Below are 13,936 nucleotides of genomic sequence, written 5' to 3'. Positions count from 1 at the left end.
TACTGACCACACCTGATCAGCTCTGCTGGGCAGGCCACATTGTTCACATACCTGACACAAGACTCCCAAAGCAAGCGCTCTACTCGGAACTCCTTCGCTGCAAATGAGCCAAAGGTGGACGGAGGAAACATTACAAGGACACCCTCAAAGCCTTCCCGATAAAGTGCAACATCCCCACTGACACCTGGGAGTCTCTGGCCAAAGACCGCCCTAAGTGGAGGAAGTGCATCCGGGAGGGCGCTGAGCACCTCGAATCTCATCACCTATAGAATGCAGAAAACAAGTGCAGGCAGCGGAAAAAGCATGCGGCAAACCAATCCCACCCACCCCTTCCCTCAACGACTATCTGCCTCACCTGTGACATTGTCTGTGGTTCTCGTATTGGACTGTTCAGCCACCTAAGAACTCATTTTAAGAGTGGAAGCAAGTCTTCCTCGACTCCGAGGGACTGTCTATGATGATGGACCGATGCATCTGCTATAGGTAGATTGGTGAGGGTGAGGACAAGTAGATTTTCCCCTTGTGTTGGTTCTCTCACCACATGCCACAGGCCCAGTCTGGGAGCTATGTCCGTCATGACTTGGCCAGTTCGGTCAATAGTGGTGCTACCAAGCTGCTCTTGGTGATGAACATTGAAATCCCCCTTCCAGAGTAAATTCTGTGTCCTTGCTAATCTCAGTGCTTCTTCCAAGTGGTGTTCAACATGGAACAGTACTGATTCAGGGTGGTAGGTGATAATAAGCAGAAGATTTCCTTGCCCATATATGGCCTAATACTATGAGACTTCATAGTACCTGGAGTCAATGTTGAGAACTCCAGGGCCACGCCCTTCCACCTGTATACTACTGTGCCGCCATCTCTGGTGGGTCTGTCCTGCTGGTGGGACAGGACATACCCAGGGATGGTGATGGAGGAGTCTGGGACATTGGCTGAAAGATATGATTCTATTAGTATGACTACGTCAGACTGGTGTCGTCGTATCCAATGCCGCTGCTGAAGTCGATGCCGGGTGCTCCGTCCGATTGTTTTTGTAGTGGTTTTTTACAACTGAGTGGCAGTTAAGAGTCAACCGCATTGCTTTGGGTCTGGAGTCACATACAGGCCAGACCAGGTAAGGGTGGTAGATTTCCTTTCCTAAAGGATATTAATGAACCAGATGGGTTTTTACGACAATCCGATAGTTTCATGGTCACCATTACTGATACTACCCTTTTATTCCAAATTTTTAAAAATTTACTGAACTGCTTCCCCTTCTTTCTCGAATGAGTGACAGCAGCATTTCAATATCAGCCTCTGAAAAGTTAGACACTTGCCCTTCTGAAGCTGCCATTGCATTCCCTCTTGCAAGAGTCTGCTCATCCCTTTAAATGGATGAAGCCTTTTATGAAAACTTTACGTCCTTGCCAAGCCCCCTTCCCAAATTTTCCATCCCCCCCAACGTACCTATCGGCATTATGGGAATTAGCTGACCCTGGGATATCAGATCAGGTCAGCCACCGCGGACATTAGTCCCACTTTAATGCTTTGGGGACCCAGACATTTTGCGCAATTGTATCAATGTGTACACCCGCAGAACATGAAAGCAAAATGTAGAATCACATCGACATATATAATAGGACCATGGCACTATTTCGAAGACTAGCAGTACTGTTAATGGAGCCGTCTGAGTGCACATTCCTTCTAGTCCTTCTATTAGTGAGCCCTTGAGTGACGCTTCCTTCGGATCACTCAATTACTGAACTTTGAGTGACAGTCTCTCTATTTGTTCTATTATTGAGCTTCTTGTGTAATACTTCCGAGTGACAATCTAACCGGTCATTTTGTTAGTGAGCTTCCTGGATAACACTTTCTGTGGTCATTCTGATTGAGACTCCTGAGTGACACTTCCTGTTGGAGGTGCACTGGATGCACTAACAAAATGACAATCCCCATTGCTAGTTACTTCAGTACATTCTCTCTGGTCATTCCATGAGACAGATTCTTAAGTAACATTCCCTCGAACCAGTCCATCAGCGAGTCTCACTCCTTTATTTATAGCTCCTTTGAGGGATGTGCTCACTGTAATCACTCACAATTATAGCTTCTATATGTTGTGTGCTCACTGTAATTATTCAAAATTTAAGGCTCTTTTGAGCTGCAGTCATTCCCCTATTTATAATTGCTGGTCGCTACAAGTATTGCAAAACCTCAGAGACTGAAAAAAATAGTAACTACACTGATCAAACAGTATAGCTGAAAGAAAACACAGATTAGTGCAATGATTTGGGGAATTTAAAAAAGTTCATATTTTCACAGGATTTAGGAAGAACTGGAAAAAAAAAACGATATTCTTTGGTAAGTAATTCAAAAAGAAACTACAAGCTGGAGGTATTTACCAGTGAAATAAGGATCACTTGAAACCTGTGCAGTGTCTGAGCAAGTAGGTGTATGTCTTGTGTGTGGGAGAAAGGATTTTATTTTGTATGGTTGTTGTGCAATTCAAACCAAGCCATTCCAGAGATTGTTTTTTTAAATCTCTTCATAGTCAGCACATTATCTGATTACCAGATAAATTGCAGCCACCCACCCAGTGAACTAGACTGGAAGGGTAGCAAGTCCAACAACGTGTATAGCCATTGTCTTCGGTCCCCGCCACAAGCTCTATTAACTTGCCACTGACTCCATCCGTCTCCCTGGCAACTGTCTGAGGCTGAACCGGACCGTACGCAACCTTGGTATTGTATTTGACCATGAGATGTACTTCTGACCACATATCCACTGTAGCCTACTTCCACCTCCGGAACATCGCCTGTCTTCACCCAGCCTCAGCTCATCTGCTGCTGAAACCCTCACCAATGCCTTTGTTACCTCTACACTTGGCTATTCCAATACTCTCCTGGCTGGTCGCCCATCTTCCACCCTCCATAAACTTGAGTTCATCCAAAATTCTGCTGCCTGTATCTTAACTCGCACAGAGTTTTGTTCAAAACTAAACATTCAAAACTTAATGAATTACATAAAATACATTAGAGATGGCAAGGGAGGCGATGTGTTATCACTGTTATATGTGGTAGCTGGTGGACACCATTGAGGTCCACGGCAACCACATCGGCAGTAAGTGTTGGTTGCTAGAGGAACTTCGGTTCTGTGTTGATGAGCTGGAGTCGGAGCTTCAAACACCGTGACACATCAGGGAGGGGGAGAGTTACATGAACACTGTGTTCCAGGACTCATAGTCACACTCATTAATTTAAATAATTCAAATTTGGTCCATGGTCAGGGACAGGAGGGTGTGACTACGAGTGAGGAAGGTATGGGGACCCAGGAGGTAGTGGTGGAGGAGCCTCAGCGCTTGCTCTTGTCCAACAGGTTCGAGGTTCTTACTCCCTGTGTGGCCGAGAGCAGGGACTGCAGGGAAGATAAGCAAACTGACCATAGCACCATGGTACAGGGGACCATTCAAGTGGGGGGAGTAAAAAGAAATATTGTAGTGGTAGGGGACAGTATCATTAGGGGGATAGATACTGTTCTCTGCAACCGAGAGTGAGAGTCCCAAAGGCTGTGTTGCCTGCCAAGGTAAAGAACATCTCCTCTGGGCTGGAGAGGAACTTGAGAGGGGGAAGATCCAGTTGTTGTGGTCCACATAGGTACTAATGACTTAGGTAGAACAAAGAAAGAGGTTCTGCTGAGGGAGTATGAGCAGCTAGGGGCTAAATTAAAAAGCAGAACCACAAAGGTAATAATCTCTGGATTACTACCTGAGCCACGAGCAAATTGGCATAGGGTAAATAAGATCAGAGGGATGAATGCGTGGCTCGAAGACTGGTGTGGGAGAAATGGGTTTCGATTCCTGGTGCACTGGCACCAGTACTGGGAAAAGAAGGAACGGGCTTCACTTGAACAGTGCTGGGACTAGTGTCCCGGCGAATCGAATAACTAGTGCTGTAGAGAAGGAGAGGGGGCTTTAAACTAAACAGTTGGGTGGAGGGTTCAGGTGAGAGGAAAAGTAAAAAGTCAAAGAGAAAGGAGAAGGCAATAGAGCAGGGTAGCGATGGGAGAAATGATAACCAGAGTGTGACAGGAAGGGACAGAATGTATAAAAATAAAAGTGTATCAGAAAGTGGGGTCAAAGCAGGGAATGGTAAAAAGACAACATTAAATGCTCTATATCTGAATGCACACAGCATTAGTAAGATAGATGAGATAACCGCTAAAATAAATATAAATGGACATGATCTGATAGACATTGCAGAGATGTGGTTGCAAGGTGACCAAAGCTGGGAACTGAATATTCAGGGGTATTTGACAATCCAGAAGGATATACAGAAAGGAAAAGGAGGTGGGGTAGGTCTGTTAATGAAGGATGAGATCAGTGCAATAGTGAGAAATGATATTGGCTCAGAAATCAAGATGCAGAATGCGTTTGGGTAGAGATAAGAAATAATAAGAGGAAGAAGTCACTGGTGGGCATAGTCTATAGGCCCCCTAACTGTAGCAACTCTGTTGGACAGAGTATAAATCAAGAAATAATGGAGGCTTTTAAGAAAGGTACGGTAATAATCATGGGCGATTTGAATCTTCATATTGATTGGGCAAATCTAATTGGCCAATGTCGGCTTGAGGAAGAATTCAGAGAGTGTATCCTGGATGGTTTCCTTGAACAGTACATTGTGGAACCAACCAGGGAGCAGGCTATCTTAGATCTGGTACTATATAATGAGACAGGATTAAAAATGATCTCATAGTAAAGGATCCTCTAGGAAAGAGTGATCATAGCATGGCTGAATTTCAAATTCATTTGGAGGGTGTGAAGGTTGGGTCTCAAACCAGTGTCCTGATCTTAAGTAAAGGCAATTACAAAGGTATAAAGGCAGAGTTGGCTAAAGTGGACTGGGAAAATAGTTTAACAAAAATATATTCCAGTGAGAAGGGAGAACCATCCATGGCTAACTAAGGAAGTAAAGAATGGTTACAAATTGAAAATAATGGCATACAATTTTGCCAAGATTAGTGGGAGGCCAGAGGATTGGGAAATTTTTAAAAGCCAGCAAATGATGACTAAAAAAATAAGAGAGAGAAAATGGAACATGAGAGTAAACTAGCAAGAAATAGAAAAACAGATAGTAAGAAATTCTATAGGTATATAAAAAGGAAGAGGGTAGCTAAAGTAAATGTTGGTCCCTTAGAGGATGAGACTGGGGAATTAATAATGGGGAACAGAGAAATGGTAGAGACTTTGAACAAATATTTTGTATGTCTTCACAATAGAAGACACTAACAACATCCCAATAATAGATAATCAAGGGGCTATTGCGCGGGGGAGGGGGGGGGGGCGGGCCAGATGGACTTAAAACAATCACTATCACTAAAGAAAACATACTCGGTAAAATAATGGGACTAAAGGTGGACAAGTCCCCTGGACATGATGGCCTACAGCCTAGGGTCTTAAAAGAAGTGGCTGCAGATATAGTCGATGCATTGGTTGCAATCTACCAAAGTTCCCTGGAGTCTGGCGAGTCAGTGGATTGGAAAACTGCTAATGTAACACCCCTATTTAAAAAAGGAGGGAGACAGAAAGCAGGAAACTATAGACCAGTTAGCCCAATATCTGTCGTTGGGAAAATGCTGGAGTCCATTATTAAGGAAGCAGTAGCAGGACATTTGGAAAATCATAATGTAGTCAAGCAGAGTCAGCGTGGTTTTATGAAAGGGAAATCATATTTGACAAATTTGCTGGAGTTCTTTAGGATGTAACGAGTAGGGTGGATAAGGGGAATCAGTAGATGTGGTGTATTTGGATTTCCAGAAGGCATTCGCTGAGGTGCCACAAAAAAGGTTACTGCACAAGCTAAGAGCTCAGGTGGTTGGGGGTAATATATTAGCATGGATAGAGGATTGGCTAACTAACAGAAAACAGAGAGTCGGGATAAATGGGTCATTTTCAGGTTCCCCTCTTGGGGGAATCTAGAATTAGGTGCGTAGTTTAAGAATAAGAGGTCACCCATTTAGAACTGAGATGAGGAGGAATTTCTTCTTGTAAATCTGTAGAATTCTCTTCCCCAAAGAGCTGTGGAGGCTGGGTCATTGAATATATTTAAGGTGGAGTTGGACAGATTTTTGAACGATAAGGGAGAAGGGTTATGGGGAGTGGGCAGGAAAGTGGAGCTGAGCACAAGATCAGATCAGCCATGATTTTATTAAATTGTAGAGGCTCCTCAAGGGGCCAAATGGCCTACTCCTGCTCCTATTTTTTATGTTCTTATGTTCACCCACCACTCCTGTGCTCGCTGGCCTACATTGGCTAAGGATCTGGCAACACCTCAATTTAAAAATTCTAATCTTTGTTTGCAAATTCTTTCATGGCCTTGCCCTTTCCAATCTCTGTAATGTCCTCTAGCTCTATAACCATCAGAGTTCTCCGCGCTACTCCAGTTCTGACCTCTTCCGCATCCCTGATTTTAATTGTTCCACTACTGGCGGCTGTACCTTCAGCTGCCTAGGCCCTAAGCTGGGGAATGTCCTCCCTAAACCTCTCCATTCCTCTCTCCTCCTTTAAGGCACTCCTTAAAACTTACTTTTTTACCTGTCCTGATATCTCATGTGGCTCAGTGACAAATTTTTGTTTGATCATGCTCCTGCGCAACATTTTATTATGTTAATAGAAAATAGGTGCAGGAATAGGCCATCCGACCCTTCGAGCCTGCACCACCATTCAATATAATCATGGTTGATCATGCAACTTCAGTACCCCATTCCTGCTTTTTCTCCATACCCCTTGATCCCTTTAGCCATAAGGGCCACATCGAACTCCCTTTTGAATATGGGAGTATCTAATGAACTGGCCTCAACAACTTTCTGTGGTAGAGAATTCCACATGCTCACAATTCTCTGAGTGAAGAAGTTTCTCTTCATCTCGGTCCCAAATGGCTTACCCCTTATCCTTAGACTGTGACCCCTAGTTCTGGACTTCCCCAACATCGGGAACATTCTTCCTGCATCTAACCTGTCCAATCCCGTCAGAATTGTATATCTTTCTATGAGATCCCCTCTCATTCTTCTAAATTCCAGTGAATATAAGCGTAGTCGATCCAGTCTTTTTTCATATGTCAGTCCTGCCATCTCAGAAATCAGTCTGGTGAACCTTCGCTGCACTTCAATAGCAAGAATGTCCTTCCTCAGATTAGGAGAACAAAACTGCGCACAATATTCAAGATGTGGTATCACCAAGGCCCTGTACAACTGGAGTAAGACCTCCCTGCTTTTTTACTCAAATTCCCTCGCTATGAAGGCCAGCATGCCATTTGCTTTCTTTTCTGCCTGCTGAACCTGCATGCATACCTTCAATGACTGATGTACCATGACACCCAGCTCTCGTTGCACCTCCCTTTACTAATCTGTCACCATTCAGATAATAATCTGTCTTCCTGTTTTGCCACCAAAGTAGATAACCTCACACTTATCTACATTATACTGCATCTGCCATGCATTTTGTCCATTCACCTAACCTGTCCAAGTCCCCCTGCAGCCTCCTAGCAGCTCGCACTGCCATTCAGCTTAGTGTCATCTGCAAACTTGGAGATATTACATTCAATTCCTTTGTCTAAATCATTAATGTATATTGTAAATAGCTGGGGTCCCAGCACTGAACCCTGCGGCACTCCACTAGTCGCTGCCTGCCATTCTGAAAAGGACCCGTTTAACCTGGCTCTCTGCTTCCTGTCTGCCAACGAGTTCTCTATCCACGTCAATACATTACCACCAATAACATGTGCCTTAATTTTGCACACTAATCTCTTGTGTGGGACCTTGTCAAAAGCCTTTTGAAAGTCCAAATACACCACATCCACTGGTACTCCCTTGTCACTCTACTAGTTATATCCTCAAAAAAATCTAGAAGATTTGTCAAGCATGATTTCCCTTTCATAAATCCATGCTGACTTGGATCGATCCTGTCACTGCTTTCCAAATGCGCTGCTATTACAACTTTAATAATTGATTCCAGCATTTTCCCCACCACCGATGTCAGACTAACCGGTCTATAATTCCATTTTCTCTCTCCCTCCTTTTTTTAAAAAAGTTGGGTTACATTAGCTACCCTCCAGTCCATAGGAATTGAACCAGAGTCCATGGAATGTTGGAAAATGACCACTAATGCTATTTCTAGGGCCACTTCCTTAAGTACTCTGGGATGCAGACGATCAGGCCCTGGGGATTTATCGGCCTTCAGGCCCTTCAATTTCCCTAACACAATTTCCTGACTAATAAGGATTTCCCTCAGTTCCCCCTTCTCGTTAGACCCTCGGGTCCCCTCGAATTTTCAGGAGGTTATTCGTGTCTTCCTTAGTGAAGACAGAACCAAAGTATTTGTTTAATTGGTCTGCCATTTCCATGTTCCCCATTATGAATTCACCTGATTCTGACTGCAAGGGACCTACATTAGTCTTCACTAATCTTTTTCTCTTCACATATCTATAGAAGCTTTTGCAGTCAGTTTTTATGTTTCCTGCAAGCTTACACTCATACTCTATTTCCCCCCTCCTAATTAAACCCTTAGTCCTCCTCTGCTGAATTCTAAATTTCTCCCAGTCCTCAGGTATGCCGCTTTTTCTGGTCAATTTATATGCCTCTTCCTTGGATTTAACACTTTTTCTAATTTCCCTTGTTAGCCACGGTTGAGCCACCTTCTCTTTTGCCCCCAAAGTGGATAACCTCCCATTTATTCACATTATACTGCATCTGCCATGCATTTGCCCACTCACCTAACCTGTCCAAGTCACCCTGCAGTCTGTGACAGCCTTCCTGGACTAATGCAGCCTCCTCCTACACTCCTCTTTAGATAGACCCAAAAAGCTAACTCTAGGCCTGTGGATCCTGTGTGCTGGGTATGGTCTCCTGCCCACAGCTCACCTCACGTGTTGTCTTCCGAGTGTCCTAGGTGCTGGACGATGAGGCTACTGTTCCTCCTCCAAGTCTTGCTCCATCCAGAGCAAAGAAGCAGGAATCACACCCACAATAGATAGAGAAAGCTGATTCAAGTGTTGTAAGGCAACAAAAGTGTAGAAGTAGCGAACTGGAAGCTGGAAACTCTCCTGGGAAACCAGACAGCAAAAGATCATCAGATCCAGTAAGCTGCAGCTGGGAGCCCCATATTATACTGTTTCAGGAGCTCTCGGGCTACAATCCCGCTAGGTAATGCTGGCGGGTTCAGAGATCGGGTGTGGTATCCACAATTTTAGGTTAAAATGCAGTGGGGGCAAGTATGACATGATTGGAATGCGACTTTAACCTTTACATTAGGATCCTGTTTGCCTGGGGCGAGCGCCTGACAAGCAGCCAGAAACTGGTGCGTTAAAATAGCGGAGGTGGAGGATGGGGGGCAAAGGAATGGTGCAGGAAAGCTGTAGGAGGCTGCCAGACATCATTTTAAACCTTCCTCCCATTCCATTCCCACCGAGTGGGCTGGGTTAAAATTGTCCGTAAAGCTGCTGGCCCTAAAATTACCCAGATGTTCCGAAGGATTCCCGTCGTAATTCGAGTGGGACTCTGATGGAATGGCTGTAAACATGGTTGGACCTGGATAAGTCAGGTGTCCAGTGAGCCATGCAGGGAGTGAACGTAAGAACATAAGAAATAGGAACAGGAGTAGGCCATACGGCCCCTCGAGCCTGCTCCGCCATTCAATAGCATGGCTGATCTGATCATGGACGCAGCTCCACTTCACTGTCCGCTCCCCATAACCCCTTATCGTTTAAGAAACTGTCTATTTCTGTCTTAAATTTATTCAATGTCCTAGCTTCCACAGTTCTCTGAGGCAGCGAATTCCAGATTTACAACCCTCAGAGAAGAAATTTCTCCTTATCTCTGTTTTAAATGGGCGGCCCCTTATTCTAAGGTTATGCTCTCTAGTTCTAGTCTCTCCCATCAGTGGAAACATCCTCACTGCATCCACCTTGTCAAGCCCCCTCATAATCTTATACGTTTCGATAAGATCACGTCTCATTCTTCTGAACTCCAATGAGCAGAGGCCCAACCTTTCCTCATAAGTCAACCCCCTCATCCCAGGAATCAAGCGAGTGAACCTTCTCTGAACTGCTTCCAAAGCAAGTATATCCTTTCATAAAAATGGAAACCATAACTGCACGCAGTATTCCAGGCGTGGCCTCACCAATACCTTGTATAGCTGTAGCAAGACTTCCATGCTTTTATACTCCACCCCCTTTGCAATAAAGGCCAAGATTCCATTGGTCTTCCTGATCACTTGCTGTACCTGCATACTATCTTTTGTGTTTCATGCACAAGTACCCCCAGGTCCCGCTGTACTGCAGCACTTTGCAATCTTTCTCCATTTAAATAATAACTTGCTCTTTGATTTTTTTCTGCCAAAGTGCATGACCTCGCACTTTCCAACATTATACTCCATCTGCCAAATTTTTGCCCACTCACTTAGCCTGTCTATGTCCTTTTGCAGATTTTGTGTGTCCTCCTCACACATTGCTTTTCCTCCCATCTTTGTATCGTCAGCAAACTTGGCTACATTACACTCAGTCCCTTCTTCCAAGTCATTAATATAGATTGTAAATAGTTGGTGTCCCAGCACTGATCCCTGCGGCACCCCACTAGTTACTGGTTGCCAAGCAGAGAATGAACCATTTATCCCGACTCTCTGTTATTTGTTAGTTAGCCAATCCTCTGTGGCTGAATTTGGGGATAATAATGATATTTCTATTTTTGGTTCCTTATTTCCTTTCTTTTGCCTATATCTATTTTAATAGATTTTAGAACGGTTCCCACGGATTGGAAGGTAGCAAATGTAACCCCAGGTTCGAAGGGCCAAATGGCCTACTGCTGCTCCTATTCTTATGTTCTATTTAAGAAAGGAGAGAGAGAAAAAACAGGGGGCTACAGACCAGTTAGCCTGACATCAGTCATACTAGAATCTATTATTAAGGACGTGGTAACAGGGCACTTAGAAAATAATAATAGGATTGAGCAGAGTCAACACAGATTTATGAAAGGGAAATCATGTTTGACAAATCTGTTAAGAGTTTTTTGAAGTTGTAACCAGCAAAGTAGATAAGGGGGAACCAGTGGATGTGGTGAATTTGGATTTTCAGAAGGCATTCAATAAGGTGCCACACAAGAGGTTAATAAACAAAACTAGGGCTCATGCGATTGGGGGTAATATACTAACCTGGATTGAGGATTGGTTAACGGATAGAAAACAGAGAATAGGAATAAACGGGTCATTTTCAGGCTGTAACTAGTGGGGTACCACAAGATTAGTGCTTGGGTCTAGGCTATTCACAATCTATATCAATGATTTGGATGAGGGGACCAAATGTAATATAGTTTGTTGATGATACAAAAGCTCGGTGGGAATATAAGTTGTGAGGAGGATGTAAAGAAGCTTCAAGGGGATATAGACAGGTTAAGTGAGTGGGTAAGATAATGGCAAATGGAATATAACATGGAGAAATGTGAAGTTATACACTTTGGTAGGAAAAATAGAAAAGCAGAGTATTTTTTAAATGGTGAGAGATTGGGAAATGTTGGTGTTCAGAGGGACCTGGGTGTCCTTGTACATGGATCACTGAAAGTTACCATGCAAGTACAGCAAGCAATTAAGAAAGCAAATGGTATGTTGGCCTTTATTACAAAAGAATTTGAGTATAAGAGTAAAGATGTCTTACTGCAATTATATAGGGCTCTGATGAGACCATGGCTGGAGTATTGTGTACAGTTTTGGTCTCCTTAGCTCCTTGTCATAGAGTGAGTGCAACAAAGGTTTACCAGACTGATTCCTGCGATGGGGGGGATTGTCCTATGAGGAGAGATTGAGTGCACTAGGCCTATATTCTCTAGAGTTTAGAAGAACGATAGGTGATCTCATTGAAACATACAAAATTCTTACAGGGCTTGACAGGGCAGATGCCGGTAGGATGTTTCCCCTGGTTGGGGAGTCTAGAACCAGGGGTTGGCCATTTAAGACTGAGATAAGGAGAAATTTCTTCACTCAAAGGGTGGTGAATCTTTGGAATTCTCTACCCCTTAGGGCTGTGTAGGCTCAGTCGTTGAGTATATCCAAGACAGAGATCGATAGATTGTTGGATATTAAGGGGATAGTGCAGGAAAGTGGAGTTGAGGTAGAAGATCAGCCATGATGTTATTGAATGACAGAGCAAACTCGAGGGGCTGAATGGCCTACTCATGTTCCTATTTCTTATCTTATGTTCTTGTGTTAATGAATTGCCCTTCCAAGGTTCCTCCTGTGAGAGATTATAAATGAGACTACTTCCCTCAACATGGTACCACTTCGCACAGAACGGACCCAAATTTTAACTCCAGGTGGATTCTCCATTCGGGCCCTGTAAAGAAGGACCCTGTTGGCTCCGGACGAGTGTCCTTGCTGCCTGCTCAGGAGTGCAGGTTAAAATTGCAGATGTTGCGATCATGACAGATTTCGGCTAGGTAAGAGCCAGGGTGATTTCAACTGTCCAACTGCAAGGTTTCTGCTGAGCAAGTAGGGTTAAAATCACCCTTGTCCATGTTTAAAAAGGATGATAACATTTTTGCCACTTTTAATTAAAATAAAATTTTAAGTTGAATAACAATTTGCTTTTCTCTAGTAATAATCCAAATTGTGATTCCATTTGACACTTTGTCCTGGTATACATGTATTCCTGATTAAAAAAAAGTTAATTATTTTCAACACACACAATTGCATTCTGTAGATAGGTAACATGTTAATATTGAATAAATGTATTCTTGTTGCCTGAATGTAGTTTCAACAGCAAGATTTTAATTTGTATAATGATCAAGCCTACAGACTTGCTCTGGCTATAATTATTATATTCTTTATGTATTATAATGTCAATCCATCTGAATTATTTCAGGAAATATATTTTCTGTATTAATATTTAAATAGTGAAGTGTCATGGAAAACATGTTTTAAGACCATTTTATGAAAAAGAGTTTTGGTCTGATTCTGTACACGGAAATATTGACCTCTCTCCTCTCAAAACTATTCCCATCTCTGGAACTGATTCCCGGCTGACAGGCTGTCCAGTGGCTTATGGTCAATGAGAAGGAAACTAGTTTGTGGTTTATTTGAAAAGGTGGAGCTCTGCCCTTCATCAGTCTCCACTCAACCCCACAGTCTTCTTCGTTCTGCCCTTGTGTGACTCCTTGGTGTTTGTCTGGAGCTTTTCCTGGATGTGGCTGCAGCAGCTTCTGAAATTAGAGAGAAGCGAACACCATATTTCCATAACAGCTCTCCAGCTCTCTTACTGAGCATGTCATTGACTGTAGATTAATTATGTGGTGATCTATATAAAGCTTTGACTCATGTCTCTCCCTAAACGTGGCAATAGTAAAAAAAACAAAATTCTACACAAAGTGTTCTGTGTAGCTTAATGTGTACAATACACAGCTAAATGCTGAAGAATGCCTGCATGTCAAATCTTGGTTGACATTTCCCCTCCCTAGCCTAGAGGGAAAAAAAAACTCCCCCCTGTCCTAGAACATATAGCTACAGGCTATGAATGTACCTTCATGTTAAATCCTGCACCTTGAGTACATAGCTGTAGAACTGCAGCACATCTGGGTGCAACTCCTGTAACCTACAATACACAAATAAACATGAGTACACCTGAATGTTAATTGGTGTATCCATAGTATGCAGTGCTAATAGGTACAAAATATGCTATCTCCCTGCAATATCCAGTTATATATAACCTGTTATTACTTCAAAGCAAATCATCTTGTACATTGAAGAAGCTCACTGTGTGTCTGCGATAACAACTTTTATTGTTGACGAAACAAAATTGCAACAATGCAGTAAAACTAACCCCCTGCAGTATATGTTATTCAGAATAACTATTGAGAATCTACACTGTCAACTGGAAAAGATGCAGCCCTTATAGTGCGGTATTTAATATTTTAGAGCAGAAGGTGGTTT

At 43.1% G+C, this 13,936-nt stretch overlaps 1 protein-coding gene across 4 annotated transcripts in view; it reads right to left on the bottom strand.

Annotated features, from left to right (window-relative positions):
- Positions 1 to 13,936, bottom strand: part of LOC139262860 (jerky protein homolog) — a 99,596-nt gene that overhangs the window by 13,723 nt on the left and 71,937 nt on the right. For 2 of the 4 annotated variants that reach the window (XM_070878073.1, XM_070878077.1), the window contains exon 5: positions 12,985 to 13,209. The exons of 1 other annotated variant lie outside the window; for it this stretch is intronic. Coding sequence is in view for 1 of the 3 variants with exons in the window: in XM_070878078.1 (XP_070734179.1) it covers positions 12,985 to 13,209; positions 13,527 to 13,598 (297 nt within the window). In the remaining 2 variants the exon portion in view is untranslated. Of the gene's footprint in view, positions 1 to 12,984; positions 13,210 to 13,526; positions 13,599 to 13,936 lie in introns of all 4 variants that reach the window. One more of the 4 variants, XM_070878078.1, reaches the window with a different exon arrangement.

This window comes from Pristiophorus japonicus, chromosome 4, assembly GCF_044704955.1.
Source record: "Pristiophorus japonicus isolate sPriJap1 chromosome 4, sPriJap1.hap1, whole genome shotgun sequence".
Classification (NCBI taxonomy): Eukaryota; Metazoa; Chordata; class Chondrichthyes; family Pristiophoridae; genus Pristiophorus; species Pristiophorus japonicus.
The sequence above is the reverse complement of the archived record's forward strand: the minus strand, read 5'-3'. Positions and strand labels throughout refer to the sequence as shown.